We start from the raw sequence: 15,253 nt of genomic DNA on the forward strand, positions 1-15,253 counted from the left end.
AAAGATCTTCCCTGTCTTTTTACAGCATTAAATAAGCTTAAATTTGAAATAGAGATCATATGGTGCCATGATTTTCAAACATTTGGGGAAATGATTCACAGTAAAAAATATATTTCACATTGTGACCTTTTTCACACATGTATATGAAAAAAATATTTCACAAAGAACTGTTTGCTTTTACCATAAATTATATTTTAATATTTTTCTATACTAATTTTTTAAACTTTATTTACTTTTTGTTTTTGTGTTACTTTCTTAAAATATTCATTTGCTCTTATGACCCCACTGTCGGGTTTTGAACACTTAATTATTTGATCATTTGGTTATCCAATATGTTTCTGTAAGTTATTTAGTTCCCAAAGCAAACTAGAATTTTCTTGAAGGCAGATGTTACCATGCATTATTGCATCCCCTCATTGTTGGACTTGAATACGTTTGCAATCTAATCAATTTAATTTTACCTCTGAAAATTCATTATCTTAGTTAACTAAAACAATTCGTAATATGACTCGCATAAAAGTAAATGTAAATATAAGGTACAAGAGGCACAGGTTACAGGGGAACCAGAACAACTTGTGATTATAACTGTTAATGTTTCATTGAGAACTATCATTCCTGCATATTTTATGTGGTCCTTTTTCACCATAGCATTGGCTTTATTAGATACTCAAAGAAAAAAAAATACCCAGTCTTCTGGGTATTTTGCTTGTTGCTTCATAAAATTAAACTCTTATCTATCCAGATATGTGTAGTTTTAACTTAAAAAATAAAAGTTTTAGAAACCATATGTGAAATTAAGAAGCACATTTTTTTCTGTTACCTTTCAGCTATTTCAGAATGTAAATTTCCATAAATTCATTCAGAATATTTTTACATTATAAAAAAATCTTGACTCTAATTTATAGTTTATTCTTGAAAAATGATACCCATACGCATTTTAATTTATCTTTCATAAGATAAATATGCAATAATTTGTTTTTAAAATTTTAGATAAAGTGGTTTTTCTTTTACTGCTTGAAGGCACTCATATTCTATGTACAAGCTCTGTATTATCCTTGTAGACCCTTTGTATAACCACAAATCCAAAAAGTTAAAAAGAAAATATAACATCAAATAGAAAATATATGTTTAAATTAATCATTGTAGGTATTATGACATGGGTCAGGAACCTATGGCTCGCGAGCCAGATGTGGCTCTTTTGATGGCTGCATCTGGCTCGCAGAAAAATCTTTAATAAAAAAAAAATAATGTTTCACGATGAAAAACTAATGATTGATGCTTCTCATCTCTCTCCCTATCCCTCTCTCTGACTCTCTGTAAAAAAAAAAATTATGTTAAAAATATAAAACATTCTCATGTATTACAATCCATTCATTTCCTACTGCTCATGTTCATAGTTGCGGGTGGCTGGAGCCAATCACAGCTGTCCTCTGGGACAACACCAAATTTTTATTGGATAATGCGTAAGGTGCACCGGTCGTCATATGGCTCTCATGGAATTACATTTTAAAATATGTGGCATTCATGGCTCTCTCAGCAAAAAGGTTCCCAACCCCTGTATTATGAGAATCATGAAGGGCTAAATGCCTACTTTCAAAACTTTAAATATAGTGAAATTCTTTAAATCTAGCATATGTTGCTTCAAATGAGACTCAGTTTTGGACAGATATACCCTTAGACCTGTTTTATTAAACTCAAATTAGTAAATCAGCACTAGTTGTTCTTAAATTTAGGGCCATATATTGCCACTGATATTTATTCTAAGATCCCACCGGCGTCAGTGGAATATCCATCCATGGGAAAATAATATAATGTGTATCCTAGTTTTATTTATTTCATATGTATACAGCAGTATAAAATAGTACATTTACACTCGTTTTACTTATGTATTATTATAGCATTCACAGTAACAAACACTATAGTTAAGATTTAAACTCATCTTTTGTTATAATACCCTGTTTTCACTCACAGATAACTGTCCCAGAAATGTGTTTAGAGCAGAAATTCCCTGCTTACTTTCAGCTCAAGGATGTATGAATGAATTGGAAGTCTGAGTTCTATTGTTCAGAAGCTTTTGAGTCTCATGTGAATATTTAAAGAATGTTTGCATTGTTAATGCAATTATTTTCATGTAACTCAAAAACATCTGAAGTGTCAAACTTCAAACTAAGCATGTGACATGTTTTCAAGAAACAAAATCCATTTTTCTAACTTTACAAATACTTCAAAATAACAGTGATTAGAAATACATGCATGCACACTGAAGATATTAGCACGTTAGTCGTATTATTGCCTGAAATACTCTGGCGGCTCCCATCTACCTGCATTCTCACAGAATGCTGTCATCTAAATCACACTCCAAGTTCTAGAAGGAAAAAGAAAATACTCTACTGAACAGCAGTTTCACAAATTACCGTATAAGGGTTTTTGTTCAACCTAGCAGAGGGATATTCCTTGAAGTGCTAACAATATATAAAATAATTTCACTACTCCATGGCATAAAAAATATGGAATTTTGTCATTTTCTATTTTTCCTTGTTAAAAAGGAACATAAAAGGGAAGTTAAGTGCAAAGCCTTTACCATTACAAAATAGGAGTTGGAAAAGGTAAAGAATCCAACAAATTGCAATATGAAAAATATAAGATTTTCAGTAAAATTATCTAGTATACCAATGTTTTAAGTTTTTTGGTTTTTGGGTTTTTTTTAGTTCCTTGGGTATTAAAAGCACACATAGAAATGTTAAGGGGATGGAAAAACCAGGTTCAATGACAAATAGCAGTGCTATTCTCAGTCAGTAACTTCAATAATTGTCTGTATCCTGCTTAACATTTGCAACATTTTGACTGAGTAATTATACTATGGATGACCTTTATTCCAGTAAGTAACTACTAGCAGGTAAAATGATTCAATATAATGCACACTTATTAAAATTTATGTCCAGAAGTGTGAAGATTATTTTCCTCCTCTTATTAGAGAAGCAGGAGGCATCTCCATTACAAAAGGTCTGACAACAAATTATAACCCTTTTAAGAAGTGAAACAGAGGAATAAATAATTAAGATATTTAAACTTCTATATTACTTAATTTGCAATGTTTGATAAAGGCATTGCATTTAATATCTTCATAAAATAATATATACGTTTCTTTATTACTTCTCAAAAAAGACGATTCACTTATAATGAAACAGACATCATTACACCTGTAAAGTAATTCCATCATGATATTTAAATATTTGACTTAAAATGACTTCACAAAATTATATTCACAGTTAAAAATTAGAATTTTACATGTGGCTGAAATATTTCTAAAAATTGTCATTTGACATACCTTTGAAACATTAAGACACTGTTTCCACAGGAAAATATTTTGACTTTTTACTACTCTAAAACTAACCATGTTAACAAGGAGTAAATATCATGATTATTCTTTTCTGAAATAATTTGATGAAATACTGTCTTATAATTTGGATATGATTTTTGGTATATAGAAAACTATGAAAATTGGACATTAGGATAACTAGAGTAAATAGAAAACTTATTCTACAATTCTTTCTATACGAATGTAGTAAATGTTTATTTGGAACTTTATATTCAATAGTTCCCCTCATTAATATATAACATTTTAGTCAAGGTACTAAATCATACCCTTATTCTATTGTCACTTCTGTTTTATTCTGGATGGAGTAGTTGATTAATAACCTAATTGTTTAGTGTTTTATATTTAAATAAGTTTATTTGTATCACAAATTAGGTAAAATTTTTGTTGGGTTTTTTTTTCTGTAGATTGATAATAAAATTTAGGACCTAAAATGTATATTAGTATAACTGGGTACTATGATATATTGAAAAACTAGTACACAAATATATGCTATAAGAAACTAGTTCAAGGGAGATTATATACAATGATATAAAGGTGAAATAATTAAAGAAAAGAATTAAGTCAGATGAGTTAATAGGGCTATTATAAATAAAGTGTGTATAGCCTTATTTCCAATGCACATCATAAGGCAGATGAATATAGGATTTTCCCATTGTAAAATGAAAAATGAAAGGTTTTAATTACAGCAGGGTGATTCAACAAGAAAATAATTTTCTTGTTTAAAAAGCAATTACAACATACACACTTTTTCTAGTTAAATTATATAGAAACATTTCCTTACTAAAATAGTCCATCATTCAAAATATTAATGTAGTAATGCCAAAAGTTTGAGAAATTTTTACTGCTGCACTTAGTGAATGTATGTGCTTTTTGTGTTATAGATGATGAAATAACTATATATTTTTAAAGGGTTTCCGAAAGACTGGAACAGTACACATAGTAGTTTGTTATATAAACTGATTGTGATTATGACAATATCTAATTCAATAACAGTCAAATAAGTGATACCAACATATCACTCAAGTATATACATCAAGGACCTATGTATATATATGTATGCATTTTAATGTTAAATCTAAAGAAAATAATCCATTTTAAATGACATAAAATTAGGTGGAAAGCATTTGTTATGTGTTAATTTTCCATCTATTTTTTAACAGCATAGCTCAAACTATCATCACAAATAAGATCAGTTAAAAAATTAAAGGAGATATTTCAAAGTAGGTCTGTAATTTGGATTAGGCAAACCTATATAACGTTGAAGGTTTTTATTAATGGCAAGCTGTGACAATTCTGTGTTTTGTTTAGAAAATTATCTCACATTGTCTGACTTTTCCCTCTCCTAATTGTGTTTCAATACGCAATAAACAGACATAGAGCAAAAGGAATATACTGCATGTAAAAGAAAAAATGCATACTATGGAATTTAGTAATTAACCTTGTTGACATAAAGTAAAATGCAAGCTTCACTCTTCAAGGCTGACTCGTGAAGAATTTTCTCATTAATACAACAACTGACTACATCTAAGCTATAAAATTTTCACACATAATATTGAAACAATAATATACCACGTTTTAATCTCCAAATTTATATTTGTTTTAAATTTAGAGATTCTTTATATCTTATAGTTATTCATTACCAGTTCAGATATTTATATGTCTCTATATGTTTATATAGAGTTTTAAATAGATTTTATATGCACGTGTTATTAGAAGTCACAAAACTATGGAAAGCTACATAAAGTAAATTTCTGTGTGAGTTATATGAATGAAAACTTCCTTTAAAAGTAATGTTGAATTACATATTTTACATCACAAAATGTACAGACACCCAGTGTTTGATGGTTTGTTTTCTAACAACGAATACAGATGAATGAAGAGATTCTTTATAAAAGCTTTAAATGATTCTAAATTCAAAGCCATAGAAATAGAATTGAAATAATGTAGATCGTTAGGTGTTTTGATAGTACATGTTCAGTGCTCCTCTGATAACATCAACAACTATATCTTTGGCATTGATAATTCAGTACAAGTTCTTGACGGAATTTTGTAGCTTAGAGCTTCATTTTCTTTTAAACAAGGAAAAACAGGGTTGACTAAGGTAAGAAAACTGGGAGGAAGTTATTAATGCTTATTTCTTTTCTTAGTAAATTTATCTTTGAGACCCTGAATTACCTTTTACTTGATTGTATGATGTGGACTGTATGTATCCATTTAAAAACCAACTGAGTTGTACCACATTTTAGGAAAATTATATAATATAATATATATATATATATTTTATATTTATTTAGAAGCTTTGAAATAGTACAGTAAACACTTCGCAACACGGTGTATAAACTACAGAATGTCTTTGATAGTTTGTGGGTCTTCAGAATACAACATTTTTTATAACCCACAGGTGAAAAGAACATCATCACAATCTCTCTTGTAAAGTTGGAATAGTTTGGGGAACACTTGATCACACAAAAATAATATAAAACAGTCAAGTTTAAAACAGTGATATTGCATTTATAATGCACAAGTTTCCTTTATCCTTATGACTGGCTTCTCATGGTGAATATAAACATCTAAAGGGCTCAGTGACATTTGGAAAGAGAAAGATATATAGTGCTGTAAACAGGCACACACTGATCGGAGAGGCAAAATCAGTTGCCTAAAGTTTCTACAGTTCTGCACATTTCAACTCATTTCTCAGGCCTGCTGAGAGCAAGGAGGTCCTATAATCGGCCACGATGACTGCAGAGGCAATCTAATACTCAGTAACACACAACTAACTGGATGGCCAAGATAATGAAGTTGAAAAGTTGATGCTTTTGTTGGTCGACTTTGTGCAAATCATGCTGCTTCAGAGAAGTTCTGTAGAATTGACTAGCATATCCTTTTCCGTGCTGCGAAAAAGAAAAAGAAATACTCTAAGAAAATGAGCCTGACTTTTGGTACTTAGAATTCAGCATTATTATTACAGACACAAATGCACAAATGCAACGGAAATGAGACTCCAGGGTGTCAAAATATTTCAGTGTTACCTTGGTGTTTAATGGTCACAGTCATTCTGTTGTTGGGCTTTCTGAAGATGATAATTTTTACATTTTTACACATTGATTTTATAACTGAGAAATGTATGCTTTATATACCAACCACCAGTTATGTGAAATTAACTTTTTGAAATAATCTATTAACCAATCCCTACTTCACTATTCACACACAGAGCATTTAGGAAAATGCTTGATTCTTACATTCCTAGAACAAGTCGTTAGAAAATCTAAGAACAGCTTGTTATATATGTAATTTAATAAACTCTAAATTATATATATGAAATCAATATATAATAAAGAAAAGTATACCAGGAAGTGTTTGTGTAATAAAGCAGTAAAGGATGTTCTAGATTTATTTTATCACATTTTAAAAATTACATGAAAACCAAACTTTTATTTATAGCCTATAATTTCTTTAAAAATACATAACCTTACTCCCTGCAAGAAATCAGTTTTCTCATAAAGAGGGTAATGGTGAAGGACAGGAAATGATATTATCACATTTGGTCAGTCTTATAAAATGTATTGAATTATGTCCAGATTCAATCACTCAGATGTTATGCTTTTAGGTATTGTATACATTTATAGTGGTAAAAGCCATTTCTTCCTATCTACCCACAATCTCTATAATATTTGACCAGAAGTACAATGAGCACAGAAACTTGCATCCCTTAGATCACTATCTGGCACAAAACAGATGTGTAATAAAAATGTGCTGGAAACCAAGGTTGTTCAATTATGATAAAAATCACATATATCTGTATCTCATAAAAATTAAGAACTAAACTACATAGCCTAACTGAATTGTTTTACTCTCGTGAATAGTTCGCTTTTGTTTTATTATTTTTTTACAAATGTAAGATAATGCTGATGAGTGCAATTCCTCTCCTAAGGTATTTCTACTAATTTCAAGTAAATTATCTAATTATATATTTTTCCTGATGTTTACAATTATTTTTACTCAAAAACTTTGTTTCCAACCAGATTATTAAACATTTCTTCACCAGTTCACTGTTTAGCAGACACAGCAGTTAAAATTGTAGAAGTCAGTCACTACTACTTGCCAGAAATTAAAGTGACCGTGAAGAAAGGCATGTGATGTATACCAGTAATGAAAACAATCAAAACATATTTTGTTTTATACCACATAATATGAATTACAAAATGAATTAGCTACAACACAGGACCACATAGCAGCTATTGTAACTTAACTGCCCACAATGTTATAAAAACATTCTATTAGCAAATAGAAACTAAAAAAGAAGACTTTTTTTAAAAAAAATTCAAATTCTGTTTCTCGATGCCCTTGAATTCAGTTCCCTGTTTCATGATAAATTTGAGTATAAATGATTTCAAATGTATTTTGTTTATACCAGTGAGAATTTAAAATTCTTCAATGGACTACCATAGAAATGATAATAGTTAGCTACCATAGTAATTCTGGATTATCAAATAAATTGGGACAAATAATTACAATGACCAGATGACTTATACTCCAAACTGAACAATTGTGTGAGTGAAAAAGGGCATAATTAACAATTACACAAAATATAATCTTAGACTTTCCCAAACAACCCAGGAAATATGATCACCCTTCAAAGAATATTACTGTTTTCAAAATAAATTGAAGATATTACTTACAGCTTATAATTTATCCTTTAAATAGTATAAATCAGAAAATCCTGATTAACAGAAATCATCATTCTAGTCATTCAAGAAAAAAAAAAACTAAAGAGTGACCTATACTCAACCCATAAACTAATTCATTACGAGAAAAAAAAAATGATTACACTGAAAAGGTACATCTTAGTATAAATGAAGAAATTAGTCAACTTAACACATCTTTAAATCTGTAAAATATTTCTCATTAGGTTAAAAGAAAAGCTAATAGCATCAATATCATACATTCATTTACTTAGAATAAAAAAAGAAATTATATTAACATGGTTCACAGTTATAAGGACACAGAAGTTTAGCATATTATACTCAATATATATAATATCAACATAAGTTTAAAAGGCATATATTAATTACTGCTTAGGATTACTATGTGCTGCTTTTACTTAAAGTGCAACTATTTCAGTAGTTGTTTGAATAATATAATCACCTTTAATTAAATTTACCTCCGACGACAACTCTGTTTATTCCAGAAACCAGACCTAAGTAGGACACGTATCAGGGCTGAGATTGAAGGTCAGCACAAATTAAAATGGGAGGGATGATTTACTCCATTACAGAAGCTAATTTGCCAAATGCTAAGTACTGCCAGTCAAAGAAGAGAAAATGAACTATTATATTATTATTAAAGTTATAGTCATACACATTTTGTTTCAAGACTTTTGAAGGGTGAGTTTAAAAACTAAATAATTATTGTTGGGACTGTATGAGTTAACAGTGAACACGTAGCACACAAATATTATTTTTTTCCTAAAACCAATATTTTAGAGTCAGTGCCAACGGGTTATTCCACTATTATGATAATACATTTGCTGAAGCATTTTGGGTTGTAGAGAATGGGTTACATACATTGACTTTCGATGTTTTCTGATATATTCAGTATGTTTTGCAATGATCAAAGTGTACTTGGAGAATTTCACAATTGCATTATTCCCCTAGCTATTCATATGGGGGGAACAGGTTGCTTGATGTGCATGAGAGACTTTTTTTTAGTTGATTCCAAAGTAATAAAAAAAGATTGTAGTATTCCTTTTTATCTTTACTTATTCATCTACTGTATTTATTCTTCATAATGAGTTATAGAAATGTTACATTTAAGACATTTATCTTACTGTCTGAAATACAGGTAAAAAATCACTCTTAATGGAAAAGATATATTCAAATACCACCTTCTTATAATTTAGGATATAAATATATGTGTATATTTAGCATATATGTGTATGCATATATCTAGCATATATATGTAATTTTAATGAAAGTTCCATGATGCATATTTTTACTTATATTGTGGAATCAGGCTACTGCCTTTGATAATTTGTAAAGTATGATATTAAACTATGGAACAGTTAAAAATTCTGATTAATGACTGAAGAAAAATGGCTTTTAGCATGTATGTTGCATAACCATTTGTAAAAATATTAGTACTGATATTAATATCATATGTAATAACATAATGATAGCCTAGTAAAAAGAAATTTCTGTAATATACTGAAATGCCAATTTAATAATGTAAATATTCACAGTCCTATACTTACATGGCAGAAAGCAAAATACCTTTTATACTTTCTGACAGTATGAACCACAGAAGCTAATGCAATAAATAAAGCTTGTGAAGTAATCTAATCTAATTCTGCAATTTAGAGACAGAATAGACTTCAAACATCCCAGGTGATTGAGACTCTCTACTACAGTGAAAGACTTCAGGGTCTGAGTTTCAAAAACCCACCCCCGAGTTCATCAAAATATTTAAAGAGCCTCACATCAGGTCACTTCTTTATATTTAAGGTAAATCTGGCATACAAGAATTTAAGCCCATTACCCCTTGGAGAAGTCAGCAACATCTGTTCTCTGTCCCTGTGTAAAAACAGATCATAAACTGAAAGACAGAAACATCACCGGGTTCCTTATAAATAAAGGATCCGTATACTTGGGTATATTTGTGGGTATGTGTCTACGTAATGTAAACCTACCTTTTCACAAAGGTACATATACAACTAGCTCAAAAGGAAATATCTACTCTGAGTTACTGTGACCACGTCAAGTACCACTGATATATATATATTTTTTTACCACTGATATTTTTAACAGTATAATATAATTATAGTAACTGAGTTTTCTTTGGATTAAAATCTTTGTCTCTAAATAAACTACTCAAAAAAATTAGGGGGTATTTTCAAAATGAATATGAAGCGATAAAATATCCCCTAATTTCTGTGAGCAGCATAATTATGTCAATTAAGAGTGTTTTGAATTCTACAACAAAAAACCAGTGCTAGTGTATCAACCTTTTAATGAGAAATACATTTTGGTTATGATCATTATCTGAATTGATTTGAGCAAGAAATCCAAAAACACACAGTAATCATGTAACTTTTTCATCTAGACACAAGGATTGCCAATATCCTAAATGTCTTTCTCAAATACTAAAAATATTAAACTCTTTATGAAAAAAAAAACTTGCTATATGTATTATGGCACTTATATAGAATTTTATATATTAAAGGGATCTATTCAAAACTTTTCTGGAGATGTTAAAAATTATGACTAGAAATCTTAACAACTTCCCTGATTGGGAAAAAAAATAATAATAGGACACGATCCTCCCTACACCACTTTGGCCACTAGACCAGGTTCTCTTTGATAAACAAAGCCACCTTGCCTCATTGGTATCTTACAATCAACTTTGGAGACTGAATTAAGTTTTAAATGTTGTGATCCTACATTGGCATATATTCAGAAAATGAAACTCTTAACATATACTGCTTTCCATGTTTATATTATTGAAAAATTTTCTGAAATATTGTCTCATAATCCACTAAAATATGGAAACCTGATTTGTTCCAGAACCATCTGAAAATCATCAGGTCTGGAGGGTGGCAGGTCTCTATGCTGTGGGCTTCCACCCTCCAGCCTGCGTCTTCAGTGCGTCACGAGTGGGGAGGCACTGGACATGCTTGCAGATGACTTGGAAAAGTTGCCAGATCAAATCAGGATACCCAGTTACATTTGAATTTCAGATAAACAGTGAATAACTTGTGAGTACACAGATGCCCCCTGTGATACTCAGGTGACCTGTATTATATTGTACTTGTTAGAACGGGCACGCCGTCCTCAAGGCAACTGCTTCGTGACACCACAGGTGATATGTTAATTACCACTGAGGCAAATGTTCCACTGAGTTTTCTAGAAAAATGTGGCACTATATTTTCTAATAATTTTGTAACACTATGGTTCATGTAATAAATGTTATACATATTATCACCAAAACATATTTAAAAATAAAATGTCAGAATTCAAAAAGAGATGAAATAAAGTTATCTAAAATGTAAATTTATATTCCATAACTTATTGCTTAAATATCACACACAAACACATTCTTGTTTTTTAAGTTATTTAAAAATTTTCTACCTTTTTAGCCTGACCAGGAGGTGGCGCGGTGGATAGAGTATCCTACTGGGACACTGGCTTGAGCAAGGCTCATCAGCTTGAGCCTAAGGTTGCGGGCTTGAGCAAGGGGTCACCCGGTCTGCTGTAGCTCCTCAGTCAAGGCACATATGAGAAAGTCATCAATGAACAACTAAGGTGCCGTGACGAAGAATTGATGCTTCTCATCTCTCTCCCTTCCTGTCTGTCTGTCCCTAACTGTTCCTCTGTCTCTCTCTGTCTCTGTCACACAAAAAAAATTTTCATCCATTTTTGGAGTAAAATCTTTGCTTTTGTGAGAAGATAAAGATAATGTATTAGATAAAATATTTTTTCTTCTTTGCATAATAAAAATAACTTTAAAATACTTATTGTAAAATCTAATTCTACATATGCATTTTAATTTTAGTTATAACCTAGAAACCTTTACCTTTTAAATTTAATCTATTATCAGATAATTAGAGATTTGAAAACTGATAGGCAATGAATCAAATGCTGCTTTAAAAACCATCACAAAATGCTAAATTATTGAAATAAGATTATATCATGCTTGTTAAGGCTTAAAATCATTTTAGTTCTAATTAAATGGTACAATTTAGATCCTAAATAGTTATATTACATTCTAGAACTTTAAACTTTGTGTTTGATTGGGGCTTATCTTAATTACTGTAAATATTTAACCACATAATAAAGTAAAAGTATTAGTCATATTACACATTAACTATCTGTGAAAAATAGTACAATGAAGCTAGGGAAAAGTTCAGATTTTAAGTAATCAACCTTAGTTGGGCCAGTTAAATTCTGGTTAAATAATATTGGCAAAATATGTTTAAATACAAAATATCTATATCATTATAATATGACAAAACACTATCCCAACTACATATCTCATAATAAAAATTCCTACCAGAATGTCAAAATTTTGTATCATTATATTTCTTCAAAGCATCTGTGATACTCATTAGATGGTATAGTAGGCCATAAAACACACATACACCATACACACAATACCTAAGAAAAAAATTGAAAATAACGTATTGCAAAGTCATGATGAATAAAAATACCAACACTTATAAACTGTTACATGAATACTCCCAAAACATAAAGTCAGATAAACTGCCTCTAAGCATAGTTACCCTAATCAACAACCTTTTGCCCATAATCAGTATCTACAATGGGTCCTCTTTATGCTCACAGTTAAGATTATATTATATTTACTTAATGTTTACATAGATGTTTGTAAATTATATGTAACAGACCATTGAAAAGAAATAGATTAGTGAAATGAGCAGTTGGTGATGGCAAAATATGAAGCTTATGGAATTGCTGAAGAGAAAGTGATCAAGCAGAAAGGAAGGAAGAACTAGTATAGCCAAGGCCAGAATAAAAAGACCACCGTGAGAACCATGGAAGTTTGAAAGATGACAAAATCAGGGAAGAGTATGTGCGGAATCGAAATAGTTAGGTTTTGGAGGTTGGTTTGTTGTGTCATTCAGAGATGACTATAGTTATATTAATTTTTATGAGTCAGGAAGATGCCTAGACTAGATTACTAAAGAGAAAAGGAAATGCACTTGCTTCCTTGGTTTCAGGATGTTTCATTTACTGATTCATTGATGTAATCTATAAGTATTTATGGGTGTTTACTGTACTCCAAAGTTCTGGGACTGGAGACTCTAAAAGAAATACACATGGATTCTGCTCTAAAAGATTTAAGAGTCCATTGGACATGCAAGTGTTTTTACAAGGCATTTTGAAACAGCAATCATGTATAAAATCTATGTTACCAGGAGAATGCATATATCTTTGTCTGGGAAGGATTCTCATTAAAGGTAAAAGGACTTGAAATCTTGATTGATGACCAAGAGCTAGGCAAGCAGATGTGATGAGAAGTGGTTTTGTAAAGGAGAAAGCATTCTAGAGGGAAACCAGAATGTGTCAAAGCACGAGGGCCTGGAAAAATGCAATATCAAGAAACTGACAATCATGAAATGACACAAAGCAAAAAATGTAGGTGTCATTTAAATATATAAATAAATAACTTTTAAAGCTAGTAAAAATGTGAACATTATTGTGACTGCAACAGACTTCCTCTCAAAAATTATAAGAATACTGAAGTCAAATGTCTATAAATATAGTATAGATACTCTAATTATTTAGCAGACAAGCCCATAGCATATGGATCAGGATGAGCTAAGCAGAAAGGACTGGTTTAGGGGAATACAAAAGACAGATGTGTGTCGCCTCAATAGATGGTGGTGGAGTGGACAGAGCATCAGTTTGAAACACAGTGGATCCAGGTTTAAAACCCCGAGTTCACCAGCTTGAGCGCAGGTCACTAGCTTGAGCGTGGGGTCGCTGGCTTGACTGTGGGATCATAGACATGACCCCATAGTCTCTGGCTTGAGCCTGAAGGTCACTGGCTTGAGCAAGGGGTCACTCACTATGCTGGAGCCCTCCTCCCCATCCACCAGTCAAGGCACATACTAGAAAGCAATCAATTAAGAACTAATACTGTTCATTTCTCTCCCTGTCTGTCCCTCTCTGTCTCTCTCTCTCTCTCTGTCTCTCTCTCTCTCTCTTGCTTTAAAAAGAAGAAAAACTGACAGATGTGTGTTGCAGAAGAGGTTCCAGGGTTTATACTTTAAATGTGCAGTAATAGTTTGTATTTCATCATCCTAAATCTTACAAATGTAACAAAATATTTCGCAGTCAAAATGACTTGCCTGGGTGTTTGTGGCTGATAACTCCATTCTAAGGATAATTGTAAAAGAAAAGAAAGTGGTGAAGTGAGTGGCTCAGGGAACTGATCCTCTCCCATGACCTCAAGCCTAGGGTAGGGTCAGCAGCAATAAAAGTTAAGAACCTAAAGAAAAGCATGAGATATTTTACCCACAAATTTTAACAAAAACAATAATGAAGATAATAACCATAGACTCATATTAAATTCATTTTATAACTGAAACTAAATTTAAAAAACTAATAAAATATTTCTTTTGAGTTAATTCTTTCCTAGAGAGATACTCCCAAGTAAATCTTTCCCTAGAACCATCTGGTCAACACCTTGCAGAAATGGTGAAAATACAGAGACAATTTTAATGATGGCATTTAAAATAATATATTTTAAATGATTAAGGGTCAGGTACATTTGACCAAGTCTTTCCTATCCCAAAATAAATAAACCCTTCTATCTATCTATCATCTATCTATCTATCTATCTATCTATCTATCTATCCATCATCTATCTATCTCCATCTACTAGTATTTTCAGTTATCTTTCTTCATATTTTCTTTTCACTTTCAAAATTCTTAATTTAGAAAAGAAAAATACATTTTTCTTTCAAAACTGAATCTCACCCAGCACATGAACTCTATTACTATTATTATTACTACTAGTAGTAGTAATAGTAGTACTGGGGATGCAATCGTCTCCTAATCATTCAGTTTCAAGATCTGAGAACCATTCTTGATAACTACTTTTTTTTACCGTTTACTACTATGTTTAGAATCTAACACTATAGATTTTCTTTCCAAAATTTCTCTTATATTAATCCTTTCATTTTCATTCTCCATCAGGCCTTTATAGACACAAAGCTTGACACGTGCAATAATACTCTGCTAGTAAAACAAAAACAAAAATAGAAACATGCACAATTAATCCTTACTGACTTCCTTCTGAATAGTGTCCAATTTCTTAAACCTGGGATTCAAGTAGTGAATTGGTTACAATCCTTTA

At 31.0% G+C, this 15,253-nt stretch overlaps 1 protein-coding gene across 1 annotated transcript in view; it reads right to left on the minus strand.

Annotated features, from left to right (window-relative positions):
* Positions 1-1,688: 1,688 nt before the first annotated feature.
* PCDH10 (protocadherin 10) overlaps positions 1,689-15,253 on the minus strand; it is a 42,172-nt gene continuing 28,607 nt past the window's right edge. The window contains exon 5 of the mRNA XM_066233185.1: positions 1,689-6,270. Coding sequence (XP_066089282.1) covers positions 6,251-6,270 — 20 coding nt within the window. The 3' untranslated portion in view covers positions 1,689-6,250. The remainder of the gene's footprint in view (positions 6,271-15,253) is intronic.

This window comes from Saccopteryx bilineata, chromosome 1 (genome assembly GCF_036850765.1).
Source record: "Saccopteryx bilineata isolate mSacBil1 chromosome 1, mSacBil1_pri_phased_curated, whole genome shotgun sequence".
Classification (NCBI taxonomy): domain Eukaryota; kingdom Metazoa; phylum Chordata; class Mammalia; order Chiroptera; family Emballonuridae; genus Saccopteryx; species Saccopteryx bilineata.